Below are 15,716 nucleotides of genomic sequence, written 5' to 3'. Positions count from 1 at the left end.
TTTTTTTTGTTGTATTTTAATTAGAAATACTGAATACAACTGCTGCAGTAATAAAATAAAGTCACAACAGACAGTTGAAGAAAATGTCTCAGTCTGAATCAAACAAGCTTTGAATTATTAAGCTGCCATTTCAGCAACATTTAAGGGTCACTATTTTCTGTTACCGTTTTAGTGTTTAAACGATAGGATGCTTAATAAGTGCTTGGAAAAAAGTATTTTCGAGCTTCTCTAGCACTTCATAAATAAGATGCTCATAAATACGTGATACTGATCATACTTGATCACACAGATCTATTTAAAAATATATTTTAACAATATTTTTTCCAAAAAGAATGACAATGTTAAGTAAAACACCATCAAGAATAATGTATCAAACTATGTCGGGCAACTTAAAGATCAAAACATAACCTTTATTCATTTTTCCAGTACAAACGCACACACAGATGTATTTTATTAGGCGTTCACACGACTAGCATTCTTAAACCAGCATTAACAGCCCCACATTAGTAACATGAGCACGTGGCCAATTAACATTAGACCACATCTAATTATCGACCTATGTCAAAGATGATTACACTGATGCTCAATTAAACCGACATCAGTAAAACTGTATTTCCCCATAATACTTGGACAACATACCCATGGTGACAGCTAGCCTAGCTACAGTGACAAAAGCTCCCCCACCACGTCCTGTAGAATTTACAGGAGGCCACTCTTACAGATTTCGCTCGTTTCAACCATGACCTTGTCTTTTTCATTATCAAACTAACGCTCATTAAACCTGCCACCTCACAGCATGTTGTCATGTCCCACCCACTGCTCCATCACAAGGCGTATATTTCAAAAACACCAGCAGATCACACTATAGCCAAACACAGAGGCTCCAAGCAGCAGGTGATACTTGAGTGGAGTCGTATTTATTTTATGGAAAAGAAGAGGTTCTCCCCAACTTATTTTCTTTCTTTATCTAAGAGGCAAACCATTCAGTCAGAAAGCATTTCATCACAAAAGCAGTGCAGTTTTAAGCAATTTCGAGCACTTTAGCGAAAATCTATGCACCTTTTAAACCTTGAAAACACCCCAATAAAATTACAGTATTTTCAAGAATGTAAGGAAGCTTAAGTGCATGTGGTGTGCTGCTACACCTGTTATGGTCATAATGCTTTATTTATTTTCTTAAAAAAATAAAATTCTTACCAAAAGTCGCTGGTGGTCAATTACCACTGGAGGATGGGGAGGTACTGCTTGTGGCTCTTCCTCGGTCCTTTCAGCGGACTCCTTCAACTGCTCTGATGAGCTACTGTTGAATGTCCCCACTTCAAAGACATCAATGAAAAGACAAATGAATAGATTACCAAAGAAATATTAAATATTTAACTGCAATCAAGAGTAACTGAATAACCTAAGCAAACTAACTAAATTGATGCAGTTTTGTTCTTCTCATTCAAATGCTATTCAAAGAAAAATACATTTAAAATGTCATGGCTACAGGTCCAATGCAATTATACAACAGAAAAACAAATTATCTGCAGCTACGATCAGCTTTAAAGTGTACAATATCTCACATCTGGCTTCTTTCCTTTCCATCTATTACAAAGGTTCAAGACACGCTTTGATGAAAACAAAAGGCAGGCCTCAGTGTTTAATGAGATGGGGGTGGAGTAGCTTCGTTTTTCTATTGGTTCAGGAGCCACAGTTTGTGTTCTGTTGTCCGATCATGTCATCCTCTGATGGCTTCTTCATATTTTATCAGCACCATTACCTCAGCCTTCCAGCTGGCCTCATCATAAGCCAAACCACAGGCCTATAATCAAACAAAAACTTATTGCTCGTCTCTGACTTGAACACAACATCCCAGTAGAAGGGGCATAAGGCTTCATGGCAAAGAAACTAAATATATTGGAGCAAAGGAAAAGGCAGCCACTGCTGAAAATCCAAAAATTGAAAACCATCCAAAGATGCATATCAGGAGGTGTAACATATCCATATAACTTTCAAGCCCATGGCATTTTGCTATGAAATGCATCCAAGCCAAGAATAGTATTTATAAATGCTAATGCTACTTAAGTTTCACCACTCAGTCTTACATCCTATTTTAAACCAAGCATAAATCAGAAAACTGGATGATAATAACAGTAATTTATCATAGATAAGTGCTAGGCAACCCACTGGCTGAATGTCTAAAAACTCACAGATGTTTGTTAACTTTGCATAAAAACATATTTAGAATTTAAAAATTAGCAAGTCAAATTAAGAGATCAGAACAAGTAGCCCTGACATTGCATCTCTCTCTTTTTAACTCATCACATATATTTGGATTTTGAAAGTGTGAGAAAGCATTAATAGTGAAAAGCGTGTACTGCAAGCAAAAGCTCTACATTTGTGTTAACCAATATTAATGCTGGAACATAACTAAGACTGGCATTATACCTTCTTTGTTATGATCTTCCTCAACAGTTTCCGTTACTGCCACTCCATCCTGAGGATGCTGCTCCTGAGTTGGTTTGCTCTCATTTTTGTCTTTGTGCTCATCCTGTTCAGCTCTATTAGAGCCCTCAGCCGTGCTCTGAGGAGTCCTTGTCTCTGCCTCACTGCTCCCCTTGAGGCTCTGCAAGTCAAGGCTGTCCATTGACTCATTTCCATTCACACAGTCCACTTGTGAAACCAGGAGAACCTCTGTGTGCTTAGGCTGGTCCTCAGCATCTGAAGACACCGACATTTCAATCAAAGGCTGGAAGTCAGCCCGACTGGCCTCGCTATCCCCATCTGTGTTGGGCTGAGAACTACCACCAAGGCAATGTGGTTCGGTGTGTTTCCCTGTGATCTCAGGCTCTGCTTCTTTAGCTGCCGGCTCCTCAACCTTAGGCATTGGCGCCTCTCTGGCTTCGCTAGCATCTGGAGGTTTATCGGGAGCTGCAACAGGGGGTTCGTTGGAGCTTTCTTCTTCTGTGGAGGGGGCATGTGGATGATGGCCATTGGGTTGGGGACCTGTAATATCGCAAGATGATTCCTCATCCTGTGTTAAACAGGAGTCGCTGGGCCCTGCCGCTTCCACCTCTGCTTCAGGCTCCTCCTCTTCCTCCTCTGTCCCTTTCTTGTAGTTCTTCTTTTTCCGTATGATGCCCCGCCCCCACGATGGCCTCCTCCGAACCTTCCGCTTTACATAATCTGTGAGGAAAAGGGGAAAGGAAAAGAGACAAGATGGAACAATATTAATTTAAACAAAATATTCACAAGGCTAGCATTTTTTGTTTTAACAGAAATCTTGCATTTTGGACAGATAACTCAAAACAACACACCTCCACAACGACTAATGCTTAGAAAAATCCATTTCTCATACTGTAAATTTTATACAAACCATCTCTCCTTGCCCACATAGAGTCATAGCATGTATTACAAGTTCACTGCATTTAAATCTGGACATTTGGCCTTCCTCAAAGGGTAATAAGCAGCGGGTGACATAGATCACAGAGAAGAACCAGACAGAGACAGCAGTCCTGCTATATCATGGATGTTAGACACTAATGACAACAGATGGTGCTTGGGGTTTTGAGAGGAAAGAGCAAACCAAAGCCTGATCTTTGAAAGTGCAGTTAAAGTGTCACAGCAAGCCAACAAGGATGCTAAATGCAGTAAAACTTCAAGGCATTTGCCTTCATTTGCTGCTTTACAGAGCAGACACAAACCACAGCAACAAAGTCAGAGTGAAGGACAGATGCAGAAAGACTGTGAAAGAAAAACAAAACAAAACACACATACGGCTCCATCACAAGTCAGTTTTTTAGACATTACCATAAGTGGCTGAGACACACAGACTCTAACCCCAAAGAAACAAGTTGTTCCCAAGTTTAAAATAAATAAATAAATAAATAAAAATCTGCTCAGAAATATTACTCACGTTGCAGGAAGCTAGACCTGCTTACACAGCCACACTCAACATTATGGGTACATGTCTTGCTTAAGACATGTAAAGTAAACTCATAAAGTAAAAACATATATCAGGGCTATTGTAACAATAAGGTTAGGCACATATTAATTATGGTTAAGGGCTCCAGTTCAAGTCCATGAAATCTACTCTAAAGTCATGAATATAAGACCACATGTCTACATGAGCTGAGCTGTGATTTGGACTGTTAGTTCACTGTGGACTCTCTAATATTCATAAACTACTAGGCTTTATAATTCTGTAGAGGGTCATTGAATGATCTAAATCGGCCAAATTGGCATTTTATGCAGAATCAATAACATATGTAAGCTTGGTTCTCAAAGGACTTAAGGATCACAGCTCCTTAAAATTATTAGGCAGAGATCACACTGTACTGCACATACTGAGTAAAGCTTTTCGCCTGAATACTCCTGCTCCCCACAAAGATATGAATAGGCACACACTGAAAGGAAATCAGGATACGCCTGCATGCTGTCTGTCAAATTTAAAATCTCACATTCCTCTCTCCCCTCCAGTGCTTTTAGCCAGGTTTCATCTTTCCACTCTAAACGTGAGATGTGGTTATGCACACAGTATATGTACATTATGTTAAGTACCTGTCCATAATGAGAACAGAAGAGCAATGACAACTATTGCACCAACCGAAAGCTATATTTGGTCTCCCAGAAATAGACAACACAAAGAGGATAATTAGTCAACCAGTGCTTGCTGATGGGACTCATCTTTGGTAATGGTGTTCTCTAGTGACCCTCTTAATGACCAGTCACGAAACTGCTGTCAGCCACAACCAGCACAGGAGACAGCTCAGAAAGGAATAAAGTACACTTGATGCCAGATAATGTATTACAATTATTGCAGCAAACAGCTATTTACACAAGACTATTCTTCAGCTGTGTTTAGAAATCCATAGCATACTTGTATGTCGTTCCAAAGATTTTAATCACGTACATATACCTTACAAAAACAATGCATGATTCTGCATCTGGAGGGCTGAAGCAATAAAGCATGCAGCATTATAATTTTATCTAGACCTCCTCTGTGGCATCACTTTACATTATTGTCTTTCTCCTGTCAGTAACAATTAAATTCTCATGTTGCATCTGAAGAATAAGAAGTGAAATCCATCTGTCCCTGGTTATTTAAACTCACACTGGTATCCACGTAAGTGCTGCCTTGAATTCTTTAATTTTTTACTGCTTTCACCATTTATTAAGTGTCCATCCATTCAGCAGGCTAGGTATGCGTCACATTGGGGGACTAATCCCGTTCAAAATCCAGAGCTAGTAGCATTTTTCATGCACAGTAAGCGCAGACCTTCTGATCTTATATAAAAATATTCCAAAAATAAGTGAAAAGAACTGCGATTTAAGACACTTTAATATAGTAATGTAGGAGCCACCTTTCCCATTAGTGGACGACTGCAGAACTAGGGGCAATATGAGCCAGAGTTCATACTACCACCACAAAACAACACTGTGCCATTGTGCCCACAGTTTGCCATAAAGCCTCTCTCAAGCAGGTGCAGGGGCTGCAGTCTGAGCTAGATTTAAGGTGGAATGCACCTTTCATTTTTGGTTCCTCCTGATCTGATCTGAAAAGAGATGACAGCTGGAGGGTACGCTATGGAGCAGGCGCACAGTTCTATTCTTCAGACATGACTGGCACTCAGAATAGTTTCTTTGTTATAAGAGGAAGGGCCAGGGAAGGACAAAGAGAGCAACAAAGAAGAAATAATCTGGATAAACATTGGATTCTGTAAGCAGATATTTCACATTAGCAACAATGTGTGTGCGCGCTTTTCATCTGGTCATAATGCTCACTTTTGACCACTTTTTTAAACCTTCCAGATATACAACCCCAATTCTGAAAAAGTTGTGTAAAAGTATTCACAACAGAACAGAAAACATATCAAATATTAGAACTAAAATATTAATGCCTTTTGAATTTCATGGCAGCAAAACATCTCCACAAACTTTGAAAAAAAACAAACAAACAGTAAGGGGTACTAAAAAACAGCTGGAGAAACATTTTGGGACTAACTAGGTTAACTGGCAACAGGTCAGTAGCATGATTGTAAGATGCTCTTATGGTAACCAGAGGCCGAGTTTCTCAGGAGTAAAGATGGGCATAGGTTCACAAATCTGCAAAAACTGTGACTACAAATTGTGCAACAATTTCAGAATAATGTTCCACGATGCAAAGTTGGCCTCACGATGTAAAGTTCCACAAATAATGTGATTAAATGAGTCTGATAATCTGGAGAAATCTGTGTGCGCAAGGGACAAGGCCAAAAAGTAATACTGATCTTTGGGCCCTGAGGTGGCACTGCATCAAAACAAACAAACCCTAGCATGATTCTGGGAGCCTTTTTAGCTCAGTGTTGAAATTGTGACTCATATGTCATAAGGCTAATTCAAAGATGGTGCATAAAACTTCCTCTGGTCTTTTCTGCACTGTCCCACCAAGAGAAAGGCTAAAAGCCCCAAAGCAAGACCACATACTGCATCTAATCCAACATCATGGTAGCATAATAGAAGAGTCCTGGTGCTGAACAGGCCTGAGTGCTGTTTGGGCCATTCAATAGACAGTTTTTGGCACATCATGAAAAAAGCAAAAACCAAAAATGACACGGGACTGTTGAGCAGCTAAAATCTTATATCTTAATTTTTCCAGTTCCCAGATGTTTACAGTCTGTTAAAAGAAGAGGGGTTGCTGTACAGTGGTAAACATGGCCAAGTCTCGATGTTTTTATGATGTGTTGCTGTCATAAATGACCTAATGTTTTCTTAAAATGGTATATATTGTCAGTTCAAAACATGTTTTCTATGTTCATGGGTATGGGTATGTGAGATTTCCAAATCACTGCATTCTGTTTTTATTTTCATTTTTACGCAGCTGCCCAACTTTTCAGAATTAGGTTGCTGGTAACAACGTAGCACCATCACCTTGCCAAGTCCAGCGATTAGTCACAGCATGGCTCTTTTCAATTTCAGCTGAGAAAATATTGCTTTCTTACCTAAACTTTTACCTTGGTGCGTGCATTTTTGTTTTTGTTTTGTTTTGTGTTTTTTAAAACACAGCGGCTTCATATTAAGTGGCTAATTTTCTGCTGACCCTTCATTTCCCTGGGTGCATACATCCCACAGTGTCTGTCTACTGTCACATAAACCAAAACAAACAAATAAAAGTTCAGTACAAGAGGTCTTACTGAGGTCAGCTATCACCATTCAAGATATGAAGCATCCTACTGAGAGAAGAGAAGGTGAGTCGGAATGGCAGCAGATGACTCGTCATTGTGAGCTCTTAAATAATGCATGAAAATCGTTAGAGCATGAAGAGCCAACCACAGAGGGGAGATATGCTGATGGGGGCGGGGAGACGGGAAGACGAAGGGAAAGAGAACCAGAGCACTTTGTAATAATTAAAAGTGTCTAACCCATCCACGGTGCATGTACGGGTCCACACACACAGACACACACACACATTTTGAAAGCAGAAGCCCCAGGAGACTGCTATCCAAGCTGCCATGCAAGCAAGTATTAAATAAATAAATCAGTTCAGTGACACCAATGAGAAGGAAAAAAAAATCAGCAGCATACTCTGGCAATGCCTTTGGGAAAAACTGTGAATCAATGTTTCTGATACACTGTAATTGGATCACCACTCTTAAGTCACATCCAAACCCATTTCAGACTTCCTTTCCATTAATCAGATGTCATCTGAATTATAAACCTTATAATATATGGACATAGCTTTAGGATCTGAAAAGTAAACCAATGCTGAGGTACTTTAAAGCAGCATTCTTCGTAATGGCCACCAGGGATCGGTGCCTCGGGTTCCCAAGAAAAACCTTTCAATTGCTAGTTTTAGGTCTCATATTATGTACACAATGCTCATCTTATAAATAATGGGTCCTATTAGAGTTGGGGGGGGAAAAAAAATCAGAAAGAGACTTCACAAAGCAATGGGCTGCTGTCTCTGTGGCCTGTCTTTTTATATAAAGGCTATAAATCTGAATGTGTCCGATTTACGTCTGATCGAGTACCTTGCTCCATTTACTCACTTTAAAAGGGAGTAAACTCATCCAGTAAATGTTACTAGTAGCATTAGCACAATAGACCCAGTAAATACCCCAAAGCCTTGTCATTATTGTCCAGATCATACAGTTTATAGTCTCTCTGAAGAACCACATACCATTAGCATTATGAAATGTGGTGTACATATACTATTCATTAGTTTTATTCTCTCGTGATACACTAGCCCATAAAGTGTATCCACCTCAGAAAGGCTGCATATACTAGGAATATGGATTCAATGCCACATTATCAGTGCTAAGTCATACTTACTGAATACCTTTAAGCTAGTGAAACAAAATCAAGGTAATCAATCCATTCAACTACTATTAATTCTTAATCAGTTCTTGGCCTACATAATCCAAAACCCATTGGGCTGATTAATGTTAAAGTTTTAAGAAAGGAAAGTTTCTTAAATTAAATGTTCAACATTTTATGAGAATAATATATTTTATCTTTGTTGCTAATGCTTAACAGGAGTCCTTGTGGGCAACAGTAAACACCGGGTTATTTTCACTGGGCGCCAGTTTACAGGATGCGCCACAAAACCACAGTCCACTGTTCATTTTAGACATTGGCTGTATTACTTGTTTAACATCTGAAAAACTAACATACAACTCTAATTAATTAAAAAGTAAAAGGATAGGGATTTCGGTGCTTGATGCCTACTTTGTTAGGGACGAGTAACTTTCAAGTCTTTATAAGCTGCTAAGCTGAAAAGAAAGAAAGACTGATCTTATTTTACTTCAGCTTTATCCATCAAATTCATAGTTTATAAATTCGTTTCTTTACGTTGGTGAGGAAGGATAACTGAAGTCTTTTCTCATCTTCTCCCTAAGTGTAAAACCTATTTTAAAAGGCATAAACTCAGACACACAATACATATGACAATTCTTCCAATATCCTTTAAGAAGCAGAAATGCTGCTCTACATCGTACTGCAATGTTCTCTCACTGTGACCCCTTCACACATCAGCTGACAAACACTGTGCATTTACAAATGGCCAAAAAAAGGATCTCACTTCCTCAATAGAACAATGCCAAAGAAGAAAAGAAGAAGAATTACACTGTAAAGCTTAAACTTTTCACTGCTGATCGAATATATCCCAGACATGAGTTATTACGCTCAGTGATGTAAAGGACAATGAAGCTGCTACAATTACTGAGTTTAAAAGCTACAATCATGACACATACCATAATTAAGCACCATGAAGTGATGAGCACTTCACAGAATAACATCAGTTGAACACAGACATAAAACTAAACTGTGGCAGACAGTGCATATAAAAATGGTTCTCTGGTTTGATCCATAAAATCCTTTTTGTCATTAGGTCGTTAGTTCAGAAAAATAGCCTAGAGACTGCTATAGAGACTGCTAATGTCTGCACTTTATATATTTGCAGAATTCACTGTGTCTCTCTTTTTAAAAAAAATATGAGATACAGCTTTTAACACTCTACATACTTAATTAATGATTAATTTGTAAGTGTCATCACCACTGTAAGCATTGCTGCCTTTTTAATTAGACGTACATTTCACAAACAATTTGAGGCCCTGTCGAAATTGTAGATAAATTTCACGTCCATTAATTTTCTGAGCAGCACTGGTCTGAGGAGTTTCCCTGGTCCACTCGACACAAGTATGTTTCTCTCCTAACCTGGACAGATGTACTGTTGTTTACTAACCCATTTACCTCCTTCCTGCTGAATGTGTGTGAACTATTTGTGTGTGTGTGTGTGTGTGTGTGTGTGTGTGTGTGTGTGTGTGTGTGTGTGTGTGTGTGTGTGTGTGTAAGGGCGTGGAGTGTGTGTTTCCATGGCAATGAGAAAAATTTTCCTTGCCTACAGAGAAAGCTTGCTCTGTAATTTTATTCTATGAATTTGCATGTGGGACAGCAGGCCAACACAGCGGTGCATTCATGCAGGGAAATATATTACAAAATTATGGGACTAAGGGAAACGAGCTCCCAAGAAAATATGTGAATATACAGATGGTTTTGTTTCTGTGTTTACATGTGTTATTTAATAACCACATAGGATTTGTGTGCGTGTTAGTCACAGCAGAATCCAATTGAGTCAAGCTATTGAATGTAAGGTCAATTTACTGCAGCTCTCGAGAAATGAAGACAAGGCACTGATATTAGACTTCCAGATTTAAGAGATTACAAAAACAACCAGAATATGAGCGTGTGACTCTGGTTATATATGGACACGTTGTGAATAAGGGGGGAAATTGAGAAAAGGCAAATCATCACTAGTAAACTTTATGACTGACATACAGTATAGGCTACTCACAAAATTTAAAGACACACTTCTATTACTTAGGATGTCTCTCGAAAAAAGTTATTCCATAACAAATCAATACTTGTGTTTTCCAGAAATCAAAAGCATATGTGGTACTCTACCACTGTGAGCAGCATAAAACAAATATTTATTTGTTATGGTCAGTGCTCTGGATGAAAAGGTATTATAATTGTGTGCTTGTGAGGAGCTAGAAATTTATGACATTACCTTTGTGATGCACCGTTTCATTTCCAGACTCTGTGCACCTTCCTTCATACATGTAGTATGCAGGCAGCCATGAGTTCGCTGCAAGCATGGGTATAGGGTATTACATGCCCACTGTTTCCTTTGTCCACATTTATTTTCCACCTGCATCCACATCTGAATTAAAAATATGACGGTCCAAAAGAAAAAACAAAAAGCACCACGACAGGAAGGATCAGCTTCCAACTCAGCTTTTTGTCAACCCAGGTCACTGGAATCGACTGAAGTTGGGGCCTCAATTGAGTAACATTAATGAAGTATCGACCAGTCCAGCTCTGATCACCCAAGACAGAGGGGGAGGAGCTTGGAGTTAAGAGCTGTGACCCAAACTTAAAAGTTTAAAAGACTTTCTACACACATGCTGTCCAAGTAAACAGTAAACACCATGCCACTCAAAGTCTACAGATTTTTACTTTTAAATTATCCCCAGGTGTCCTTTAAAACTATTAGAACATGCTTAAATGTCACCACCTTTTTTCTAAAAAGAAGCATAATTGTAATTCAGATGGATTGGCGACATTGTTCTAAACTCTAGCAACAAGCACTTATTCTTGAAAAACTGTATTTTCCCAGCTGTATCCCTCTCTGGGGATTGCAGCCATTTCTAAATCATTCAACTGAGTAGTAATTAAAGCAATACAAAAGCTGCATATCCCCTGCCCTGCCTGCAGAACAAACTCCAGTTCATTGCTTCCTGATAACTTAAACCAAATTAATGAATTAAATGTTGTTTTTACAGAGGCAAACATAAAAAAGGGAAAACCATATTAGGAAATGTCAAAAAAAAAGTTACATCAAGAGAAGCTCCTGTTTAAAGGGTTGTTTCAAATGCAAATCACGAGGATGTATAAGTAAAAAGGTTTTTAATATGATGCCTTCACTCATTTGAATCAGCAATACCAGTGGGGCAAATGGCAAATGAAAAATGCTCTGTATAGAATATATTAGGTGCAGACGTGATACACACAGGTGCAGTTTGCACCAATTATTGATCCTTATGGACATGAGAAAAAACTCAAAATTATATGGTGTGTCCCTCATGGGTTCATAAATGCGGATATAATTTTGCTCACTCAAATGAATGCATGCGATAAACTGACTTATAACTCAAACGCCTCAAGGCCATTTAAGCTCAGCTTCATACAAACACTGACTGACGCCAGTCTGAGACAGACTCTTTGATTTCCTTTAGCTGTGCTTCCACTTTTACATATACATTCCAACAGCAGGACTTCATGTATTAAATCATATACAAAAACACTTTAATCACAACAGTTTTAAATAAAGAAAAACACAAAATATTTACTTATTTTTCAGGTTGCAAGCTATGATGCAACAGCACGTAGCAGCAGCAGCAGCATGTACCATATATGCTTCAAGTAGGAGACAGGAGAATATGCAGACGAATGAGTGAAGAGAAAACACGAGATGACAAATAAAACGCTGGAGGAGACAAAAGAGAAAGTTCATCGTGGGACGCACGGCCTCGGGGTCTCCAAGTCATGAAAGGAAGCCGGCTGTTAGTTTATCAACTGATGTGACACTTTGCACTGACACTTAATGAAATGTCCGGATCAATAAATGATCCGCTCCTTGCTTCTTGAAATTAAGGAGATCAGTCACTTCCCTCTATTGCTGTGTCACTACCTTCCCATTTCACACATTCACCCACCACACCTCCACCTCAGGCTGTGCCACTACTCTTGGTTAAAAAAATAAAACAGTTTTATTGCCAAAAGTCTCTTTATGCCACTTTTCTGAGCTTTAAACAAAGCAACAGTGCGTGCAGCTTAGCACGAAGACGCAGGGATATGCAGGTAGCCTGGCTCTGCCAGTAGGAAACCGCTTCTGTTTAGCACAATTAAAGCTACACTGGCAAATAATTTCTACCATTTACACAACCAATACACAATAAAAAGGTTGAAAGCTTCCTTTCTTGCTATTGTGTTGGCTGGAGCAATGACCTGAGGGAGTATCCTGGCAAGTTCAGTGATGGTGAAAGGGGTTAACCAGGGGTTAATTTTCTTCTAAGTGCAGCACACTGATTTTATGAAGTCACAATAGAGAACACACAAACACACGCGCTCACACAAAGAGCACCTCCATCTGCAATGCCAGAAAGCATCACTGTAAACTAAAAGCACTCACTTTAATGGGTAAGATTATTCACCAACACCCTGCTTTAGCACAATGCCAGAAAGAAACATACATATTTCAACCTAATAAAATGGAGGCCATATGATACAGCAAATTTTAATTTACTTTTTGTATTCACTTTCACAGCTACACTCTTGATTGTTCTCATATTGTAAACCAAAGACCCCCCCACCCACACACACCTTTTCCTTCCTTTTGCCCCTCCCTGAAATCTCTGGATCACTCACTCTTTGTTCATTTGCAGCATAGATGCCTCAAAAAAAATAAAAAAAATAAAAAGCCTTCGGTCAATAAGCTCTATAGTGAAAGATAAACTCACAGGGTTTCCATAAGTGAACCCGAGGAAGGATTATTAACAATTGCCTGCAGCTTCCTTTGTCTGTAGGTTTCTCGCTCAGTCTGCTTTCTGTTGGGACAGCTGGATGTTAGCTGCGCTTCTCTGTTGCTCTTCCCGTGACTACTATACAGGTCTCACGAGACAACCAGGTCCACCGTTGCCTGGGGCTCTCTTCACCCCTGCTTGTACCTGTAAACTTACCACGTAGGAGGCAGACCACCAGTTGGCCACCTGTTAGTCTGAGCCTTAAATTCCCTGTGTTGCCACACTCTCCTCCATTCTTCAATTTGTTTTTCATTTCTATTATATTGAAAGATTGGGGAACCCTCCAGTAAAAAGGCATGCTTTAAGTTCAATAACTATATGAAGTATAAATGGAAGAAAAATCATTTCATTAATAACATGCTAGTCACCAAAATTGGGATCATGATTTTTGCTATATTCGAGCAGCCTTAAATAAAATGTAACGTGCAACAGCTTCTTTTGTGTCAGAGTTGCCACCCAGTAATGCTACTGCATATTAGTAGTATTACAAAGAGTAAATTCAGCCAAAGAAAGAAGAACTGAGAAAATAATTCAGTCAGAGCATCAATCTTTTCCTGTCCTTCTCCTCTCTGCTGCTCAGTAAATGGCCAGTGGGATAACAGTGCCTGTGGTGCCCTCTTCACAGAAGACAGATATGCCCTCACGCACCAGCAGCTCCAAGAACTATTGAAGATGTCAGCCTACGCACACATGCACATACAAAGCAGGCCATGAAAGCCTTTTGGGGAAAAAGGTCTGTCGCCTGCAGCAATAACATGCATACACACATGTTGTAAGTCAGGAGTGGGAGGGGGTGGAGAGATCTGCACCGGTTGACTCATTTTGCCTGATTTGCAAGTAACAGCACTCCTCTTGGAGTGGAGAAAGTATGATCATGCACCTGGCAGAAGTCTTTTGACAAGGGCAGTAATGTTCAACAGCCAGCTATAGTGTAAAATAAAACACCGTGAAGAAAACGGGAACACTATACTCTCCAGAGATCTGTGTTAGAGCAGGAGGTGGGTGCCAGTAACATAATGTAGAATTTAAGTTTTAATCTATTTATCGTCTGTAAACACTTCTACAGTTTCACTTGGCATAGACGTTGTTTTGCTACATATTAAAATGGTGACACGTCTGCAGGGCCCCGCGAACTTTCACAGGTAAATTAAAATAACTTGTCATACAGTCCATGTGTCTTACATGGAAATTACCGGTTAGATTACTCTGGGATATAATGCCACAGCTAGAATCAAAATCAGAATCAGAAATGTTGAGCAGGTTTACAACATTAGGAAATTGCTGCGGCACTTAGTGCAAAACATACTAGGTCTAGTTTCATTTTACTGTCCGTCTGACAAAAGCCAAGATCAGGAAGCATTTCACATTCACAGTGAGGGATAGCCATTGCACTCTGCTGAAAGTCTTACACGTGCTAAATTGATTAGATTAGATACCAATTAGATACCCTGTGAGTCTGTTAAAGGATTCTGGTTGTCACAGCTGTATGATAATAAGACTTGGCAGAAAGGAATATTAAATTAACCGATGTTTACACTGAGATTCTTTTCCTCCACACAGACACCTTTCTGTATGCCGTTTTCCTTTCACGATTCAACAGCCATTTATTAAAACTTAGACCATCTGAATCCCGGTAATCATCTTAATATAAAATATGACATGTGACTGCAGATTCCTGCCACATATTGCTACAGCATTATTTGGTCTGTTCGTGCCGTTGGCTGTGAAATAAAAATGATATGACGCTCTTATAAGGTGTAATAAGACGCAGAAATACAAAAATTGGTCATTTTTGCCATTGCTAGGTTGCTAGGTAACATGTGGCCATTATATCATTTCTAATTCAGCTTTTGTGAAAATAAAAAGAGACGTTACTGTCATTACAACGGGATGCTTTCGATGGTGTTTTAGGTGCATAAAGGCAAAAAGCAGGTCATTTTAACCTGTTACCAGGTGGCTGCCAGGCAACGGGATAACATAATTTATCATGCACATTTAAAAATATTTTACCTTTTTCTTTTAATGACTTTTATTCACTCTTGTTTTGTTTTTTTCCATCTCCCTGATCACTAGAAAACACGCAGAAAATATGGGAAGAGGCTGATTGCCTCCCCTCAAAAGTCTATCAAGAAAAACACTGCATTTAATTGTAGATACCTTGGCTAAATTTCCTTGAACGGAGTTAAAGCTCCAAAATGACACTTCAATCACATTTTGATTGCTTCATTTTCAAGTCTCCTGGTGGTGGTGGTGGTGAGGGAGGTACTGTAGAGAAGTTATGAAAATTGTGTCACTGACCAAATACTTAAAGACCTGACTTTAAAATGGAAATAGCTCAAGGTCTGTGAATATAGCAATTTACACTCCCTTGTCCCTAACAAAGACAAAATGCAGTGATGAATAAAATAAGTGAAAGTAGGGCTGGGCCATATCATACCGTTCACGGTAATACCGGTATGTATGTCTTGAGTGGTGTGGAACTGGTTTAGCTTTCGTCCGTCAGATACACAACAAAGCACTATTTTTGGTAGAGCATACTTGCCCAGAGTAATTGGCATTTCATGTGAAACATACAATGGTCAACTCGCTGTAAAAAAGTCGATCGAATTTGGA

At 39.2% G+C, this 15,716-nt stretch overlaps 1 protein-coding gene across 1 annotated transcript in view; it reads right to left on the bottom strand.

The window, feature by feature from the left end:
* Positions 1–15,716, bottom strand: part of atad2b (ATPase family AAA domain containing 2B) — a 64,491-nt gene that overhangs the window by 18,519 nt on the left and 30,256 nt on the right. Inside the window, exons 25-26 of the mRNA XM_005725069.1 lie at positions 2,431–3,168; positions 1,198–1,316 (exon numbers count right to left, since the gene is read on the bottom strand). Coding sequence (XP_005725126.1) covers positions 1,198–1,316; positions 2,431–3,168 — 857 coding nt within the window. The remainder of the gene's footprint in view (positions 1–1,197; positions 1,317–2,430; positions 3,169–15,716) is intronic.

This window comes from Pundamilia nyererei, unplaced genomic scaffold (genome assembly GCF_000239375.1).
Source record: "Pundamilia nyererei isolate P.nyererei 1_Seehausen unplaced genomic scaffold, PunNye1.0 scaffold00013, whole genome shotgun sequence".
In the NCBI taxonomy this organism is placed as follows: Eukaryota; Metazoa; Chordata; class Actinopteri; order Cichliformes; family Cichlidae; genus Pundamilia; species Pundamilia nyererei.
Note: the sequence above shows the minus strand (reverse complement) of the source record. Positions and strands in the feature narration are given on the sequence as shown.